General features: G+C 46.5%; 1 protein-coding gene across 1 annotated transcript in view; it reads right to left on the bottom strand.

The window, feature by feature from the left end:
• Positions 1 to 4,985: 4,985 nt before the first annotated feature.
• LOC118379159 (myeloid-associated differentiation marker-like protein 2) overlaps positions 4,986 to 7,315 on the bottom strand; it is a 3,793-nt gene continuing 1,463 nt past the window's right edge. The window contains exons 1-2 of the mRNA XM_035766171.2: positions 7,148 to 7,315; positions 4,986 to 6,890 (exon numbers count right to left, since the gene is read on the bottom strand). The exon at positions 7,148 to 7,315 is cut by the window's right edge and continues 1,463 nt beyond it. Coding sequence (XP_035622064.1) covers positions 6,257 to 6,890; positions 7,148 to 7,315 — 802 coding nt within the window. The 3' untranslated portion in view covers positions 4,986 to 6,256. The remainder of the gene's footprint in view (positions 6,891 to 7,147) is intronic.

The following is a 7,315-nucleotide window of genomic DNA, read 5'->3' as shown; positions in this document are numbered from 1 at the left end:
TGTGTGTGTGTGTGTGTGTGTGTGATGGGCGGATTTGATCTCTATGGACTGCTAACCTGAGTCCCCACAAACCTCCCACCCTCCCTCACCTCATCCCCCTCTCTCTCACACATTATTTTACTCCCTCGTCCTTTTCTCCCTCCCTCCCTCCCTCTCTCCCTCCATCCATCTTCAAACTCCATCTGTCTGTAGTAGATTCCCTAGCAGGAGGAGGTGAGCAGGAGAATGCACAGAGAGAGAGCCGAGCGAAGGAACAGCAGAGGAAGGGGGAGTAGAGGAGAGAGGGAGGAAGAGGAGAGGGGGAGTAGAGGAGAGAGGGAGGAAGAGGAGAGGGAGGAAGAGGAGAGGAGAGGAGAGAGGGAGGAAGAGGAGAGGGGGAGGAAGAGGAGAGGGAGAAGGGGGAGTAGAGGAGAGGGGGAGGAAGAGGAGAGGGGGGCGAGAGGGAGAAGGGGGAAGTAGAGGAGAGGGGGAGTAGAGGAGAGGGGGAGGAAGAGGAGAGAGGGAGGAAGAGGAGAGGGGGAGGAAGAGGAGAGAGGGGCGAGAGGGAGAATGGGGAAGTAGAGGAGAGGGGGAGGAAGAGGAGAGAGGGAGGAAGAGGGAGAAGGGGAAGGAGGAGAGGGGGAAGAAGAGAGAGGGGGAGGAAGAGGAGAGAGGGAGGAAGAGGAGAGAGGGGGAGAGGGAGGGGGAAGTAGAGGAGAGGGGGAGGAAGAGGAGAGAGGGGCGAGAGGGAGAAGAGACAGAAAAAGGATTATCTGTACCACAGAGTGTTTGTGCCGTTATCACACACACACACACACACACACACACACACACACACACACACACACACACACACACACACACACACACACACACACACACACACACACACACACACACACATACACACACACACCACACACACATGTTTAGTACTGTACAATACAAGATATCTACAGTCTTAGAGTGATGGTATCAATCCCGAATTATATAAGTTTATTTATAGCTGCAAAATCAACACAAAGATGTATCACAAAAGGTTTAAAATCTCCCCAAAATCCTGGATTTTTCCATGTTATTCCAATTCTAATTTATTCAATTTACAAAACTTGATAGTATAACATAACTTAATAGCACTCACATTAGACACAAACAAGTAAACAGACAGTATTCTGACACAACACAACGGAACTGCAAACTGGGTTCTGAAATCATCATGGAGATGGTCGGTAGGGTGTTTATGGGATTGATAACTTCCTGTCGTGCCTGACAACGGGACTAAGACACCCTGAGCCTGGATTAGACACTGCAGAAGAGGGGAGGGGAGGGGAGGGGAGGGGAGGAGAGGAGAGGAGAGGAGAGAGGAGAGGAGAGGAGAGGAGAGGAAAGAGAGAGGGGGAGTAAGAGACAGGAGAGGAGAGAGAGAGAGAGAGACAGGAGAGAGAGACAGAGAGAGGAGAGGAGAGAGAGAGGAGAGAGTAAGAGACAGAGACAGAGAGAGAGAGAGGAGAGCAGAGGAGAGGAGAGGAGAGGAGGAAGAAAGGAAGATGAGACAGAGAGACAGACAGAGAGAAGAGAGAGAGACAGAGAGACAGAGAGAGAGAGAGAGAGAGAGAGAGAGAGAGTAAGAGACAGAGAGAGACAGAGAGAGAGACCCCAGAGAGAAAGAGAGAGAGAGAGGGGGGGACAGTAAGAGACTAGTCTGTGGCAACCTGAATGCCAGAACCGGACAAGAACCTGACACCCTCAGCACACAGGGGGACAAACATCTGCCTATGACAACATAACCAACAAAAACGGGTCACAACTCCTGCAGCTCTGTCGCACGCTGGGTATGTACATAGTCAACGGTAGGCTTCGAGGGGACTCCTATGGTAGATACACCTATAGCTCATCTCTTGGTAGTAATACTGTAGACTACTTTATCACTGACCTCAACCCAGAGTCTCTCAGAGCGTTCACAGTCAGTCCAGTGACACCCCTATCAGACCACAGCAAAATCACAGTCTACTTGATCAGAGCAATACTCAATCATGAGGCATCAAAGCCAAAGGAACTGAGTAACATTAAGAAATGCTATAGATGGAAGGAATGCAGTTTGGAAACCTACCAAAACACAATTAGGCAACAACAAATTCAATCCCTTTTAGACAATTTCCTGGGTAAAACGTTCCACTGTAATAGTGAAGGTGTAAACTTGTCAGTAGAAAATCTTAACAGTATATTTGACCTCTCAGCTTCCCTATCAAATCTAAAAATCTCAAATAGAAAACCGAAGAAAATTAACAATAATGACAAATGGTTTGATGAGGAATGCAAAAATCTAAGAAAGAAATTGAGAAACCTGTCCAACTAATAACGTAGAGACCCGGAAAACCTGAGTCTACGCCTTCACTATGGTGAATCACTAAAACAATACATGAATACACTGCGGAAAAAGAAGGAAAAGCACGTTAGAAATCAGCTCAATGTAATTGAGGAATCTATAGACTCTAACCACTTCTGGGAAAATTGGAAAAAACGAAACAAACAACAACATAAATAATTATCTATCCAAAATGGAGATGTATGGGTAAACCACTTCTCCAATCTTTTGGCTCTATAACAAAGAATAAAGAGCAAAAACATAATCAAATACAAATCTTGGAATCAAAAAAGACTGCCAGAACCCATTGGGTTCTCAAATGACCTTGAACGAGTTACAGGACAAAATAAAAACCCTCCAACCCAAAAAGGCCTGTGGTGTTGATGGTATCCTCAATTAAATGATAAAATATGCAGACCACAAATTCCAATCGACTATACTTAAACTCTTTAACATTATCCTCATCTCTGGCTTCATCCCCAATATTTGGAACCAAGGAATGATCACCCCAATCCACAAAAGTGGACAAATTTGACCCCAATAACTACCGTAGAATATGTGTCAACAGTAACCTTGGGAAAATCCTCTGCGTTATCATTAAATGCAGTCTCGTACATTTCCTCAGTGAAAACAACGTACTGAGCAAATGTCAAATTGTTTTTTTTTACCAAATTACAATATGACAGACCATGTATTCACCCTGCACACCCTAACTGACAAACAAACAAACCAAAACAATGGCAAAGTCTTCTCATTGCTTTGTTGATTACAAAAAAGCCTTCGACTCAATCTGGCATGAGGGTCTGCTATACAAACTGATGGAAAGTGGTGTTGGGGTAAAACATATGACATTATAAAATCCATGTACACAAACAACAAGTGTGCGGTTAAAATTGGCAAAAAACACACACATTTCTTCACACAGGGTCGTGGGGTTAGACAGGGATGCAGCTTAAGCCCCACCCTCTTCAACATATATATCAACGAATTGGCGCGGGCACTAGAAAAGTCTGCAGCACCCAGCCTCCCCTGCTAGAATCCGAAGTCAAATGTCTGCTGTTTGCTGATGATCTGGTGCTTCTGTCACCAACCAAGGAGGGCCTACAGCAGCACCTAGATCTTCTGCACAGATTCTGTCAGACCTGGGCCCTGACAGTAAATCTCAGTAAGACCAAAATAATGGTGTTCCAAAAAGGTCCAGTCACCAGGACCACAAATACAAATTCCATCTAGACACTGTTGCCCTAGAGCACACAAAAAACTATACATACCTTGGCCTAAACATCAGCGCCACAGGTAACTTCCACAAAGCTGTGAACGATCTGAGAGACAAGGCAAGAAGGGCATTCTATGCCATCAAAAGAAACATAAATTTCAACATACCAATTAGGATTTGGCTAAAAATACTTGAATCAGTCATAGAGCCCATTGCCCTTTATGGTTGTGAGGTCTGGGCTCCGCTCACCAACCAAGATTTCACAAAATGGGACAAACACCAAATTGAGACTCTGCACGCAGAATTCTGCAAAAATATCCTCTGTGTACAACGTAGAACACCAAATAATGCAGAGCAGAATTAGGCCGATACCCACTAATTATCAAAATCCAGAAAAGAGCCGTTAAATTCTACAACCACCTAAAAGGAAGCGATTCACAAACCTTCCATAACAAAGCCATCACCTACAGAGAGATGAACCTGGAGAAGAGTCCCCTAAGCAAGCTGGTCCTGGGGCTCTGTTCACAAACACAAACACACCCTACAGAGCCCCAGGACAACAGCACAATTAGACCCAACCAAATCATGAGAAAACAAAAAGATAATTACTTAACACATTGGAAAGAATGAACAAAAAAACAGAGCAAACTAGAATGCTATCTGGCCCTACACAGAGAGTACACAGCGGCAGAATACCTGACCACTGTGACTGACCCAAAATTAAGGAAAGCTTTGACTATGTACAGACTCAGTGAGCATAGCCTTGCTATTGAGAAACGCCGCCGTAGGCAGACATGGCTCTCAAGAGAAGACAGGCTATGTGCTCACTGCCCACAAAATGAGGTGGAAACTGAGCTGCACTTCCTAACCTCCTGCCCAATGTATGACCATATTAGAGAGACATATTTCCCCCAGATTACACAGATCCACAAAGAATTCGAAAACAAATCCAATTTTTAAAAACTCCCATATCTACTGGGTGAAATACCACAGTGTTCCATCACAGCAGCAAGATTTGTGACCTGTTGCCACGAGAAAAGGGCAACCAGTGAAGAACAAACACCATTGTAAATACAACCCACATTTATGCTTATTTATTTTATCTTGTGTCCTTTAACTATTTGTACATTGTATATATATATATAATATGACATTTGTAATGTTTTTACTGTTTTGAAACTTCTGTATGTGTAATGTTACTGTTAATTTTTGTTGTTTTTCACTTTATATATTCACTTTGTATGTTGTCTACCTCACTTGCTTTGGCAATGTTAACACATGTTTCCCATCCCAATAAAGCCCTTGAATTGAATTGAATTGAATTGAGAAATAGAGAGAGACAGAGAGAGAGAGAGAGAGAGAGAGAGAGAGAGAGAGAGAGAGAGAGAGAGAGAGAGAGAGAGAGAGAGAGAGAGAGAGAGAGAGAGAGAGAGAGAGAGAGAGAGAGAGAGAGAGAGAGAGAGAGAGAGAGAGAGAGAGAGAGAGAGAGAGAAAGACAGAGAGAGAGAGAGGGAGACAGTAAGAGACAGAGAGAAAGAGAGAGAGACAGAGAGAAGGGGGGAGACAGTAAGAGACAGAGAGAAGGGGGAGACAGAAAGAGAGAGAGAGAGAGAGAGAGAGAGAGAGAGAGAGAGAGAGAGAGAGAGAGAGAGAGAGAGAGAGACAGAGAGAAAGAGAGAGAGACAGAGAGAAAGACAGAGAGACAGAGAGAGGGTGGGGGAGACAGTAAGAGACAGAGACAGAGAGACATAGAGAAGGGGGAGACAGTAAGAGACAGAGAGACAGAGAGAGAGAGAGAGAGAGAGAGAAAGACAGAGAGAAAGAGAGAGAGACAGAGAGAAAGACAGAGAGACAGAGACAGAGAGAGGGTGGGGGACTCCATGTAAATGTGCAGACCCCAGTGAGAGTGTGATGAGCTGGTCAGATTCCGTGCTGTTCCTCTCCTTCTGGTTCTGCTGACAGAGAAGCCCCAACCAGCTGGCTGCTACAGAGGCCACACTCTCCCCTCACACCCCAGGAAGAGAGGGGGGGTTCTTAGTCAGTGGGATTGTGTTAGTCAGTGATGTCATGTTTAGTGATGTCATCCATCCCCCATCATATCTAGAGTGGTGTGAGAGGGGTCAGTTACTGAGTGTCACCCGAATGGGGTTTCGTAGCAGGGTTAGCTGGCTGTTATGTGCATAAAGATTGAATAAGAATATTTTATATCTCAATGGTTACATGGTTGTGAGATGTAAGTCCATCATTAGAAGAGGGTGACACATTCATGCAAGTAGGTGATGTACTCAATCAAAAGCCTTAATGGCCTTGTACTGTTACAATCTCCACCCGGCACAGCCAGAAGAGGACTGACCCCTCAGAGTCTGGTTCCTCTCTAGGTCTCTTCCTAGGTTCTGACCTTTTTAAGGAGTTTTTCCTAGCCACCGTGCTTCTACATCTGCATCTTGCTGTTTGGGGTTTTAGGCTGAGTTTCTGTATAAACACTTTGAGACATCAGCTGATGTAGAAATGGCTTTATAAATACATTTGATTGATTGATGAATAGTCGACGCCCCTTTCTCTCTGACTCAGTAGTTACTCCTCCTCCTATTCTACACCTCACCAGTGGTTGAGGCATATTGTCTTTGTGTGAATGTTCACTTCTGGCTGTACAATAACGTTGTATCCCATTCTGTTCTGTTCCGTCCCATTCTGCTCTACACCCGTGGTTGCTGGGTTACGAAACGTATCCGTTGTGAGTACACCAGGTCGGCGACGTACAGCGCCAGGTTGACGAAGCTAAACACTGCAACGACCACCTTACTATCCCACGGACACCGGCCCCGCGGGCATGACGACGGGCGCTCTGGCAATCCGTACTTCCTGTCGAAGCAGAACACGGGCCAGATGACGGAGGCGCTGAGGTAGAGAAGAACCGCCAAGAGCGTGTAAACCACAACAAACCGGTCGAACGGTAACTTCAGACACCCGGTGCGACCGGACACGGTCAATATAACCACGACGGTCGTCATGGCGAAGCAGACGGCGTAGACGACCACGCAGTAAACCGTCGCTACGTGACGAGAATACTCGGTCCCGTTCGCCAGCGCTCCGAAGATAATGCACGCCACGAAGCCCTGGACGACCTTGAGGAGGCCAGAGACGGTTGCCATGTAGCCCACGACCCGGCCTGGTTTGGCTCGCGAGAGGATCACCTCGGCGCCGTAGGCCAGGGAGCCGGTGATGGAGCAGACAGTGACGGCGATGCGGAAGTTCCGGACCTCACAGCCTCCGTAGGGGCACTCTGCTCTGACAAAGTAGACTGGGTAAACCACCGAGGCTGTCACATACCTGGAGGAAGAGGAGAGGAAGAGGAGAGGAAGAGGAGAGGAGGGGGATTGTGTTAGTCAGCGATGTCGTGTTTAGTGATATCCGTTTAGTGATGTCACAGTTAGTCAGTGATGTCACGGTTAGTCAGTGGAAGGCTATCCCATGTCTACTTTATGACATAGTAATGTATGTCTAACACTTGTTTGTCTCATTTTGATGATGTTATGCATACATGATGACGTGTAACGATGATTATAGTGATGTGATGTCATACGTACATGAGGGTCGCCAGGGCGGCGAATGCCACCGTCAGGTTATCCCAGGAGACGGGCAGACAGGCGTGGAGACGGGTGGCGTCCAGGAAGAACACCACCGTCGTCATGGCGAAGCACGCGCACCACACCGCCATGCAGAACACGCCGTACGACCCGCCGCTATAGCCCGCA

This window comes from Oncorhynchus keta, chromosome 10 (genome assembly GCF_023373465.1).
Source record: "Oncorhynchus keta strain PuntledgeMale-10-30-2019 chromosome 10, Oket_V2, whole genome shotgun sequence".
Lineage (NCBI taxonomy): Eukaryota > Metazoa > Chordata > Actinopteri > Salmoniformes > Salmonidae > Oncorhynchus > Oncorhynchus keta.
Note: the sequence above shows the minus strand (reverse complement) of the source record. Positions and strands in the feature narration are given on the sequence as shown.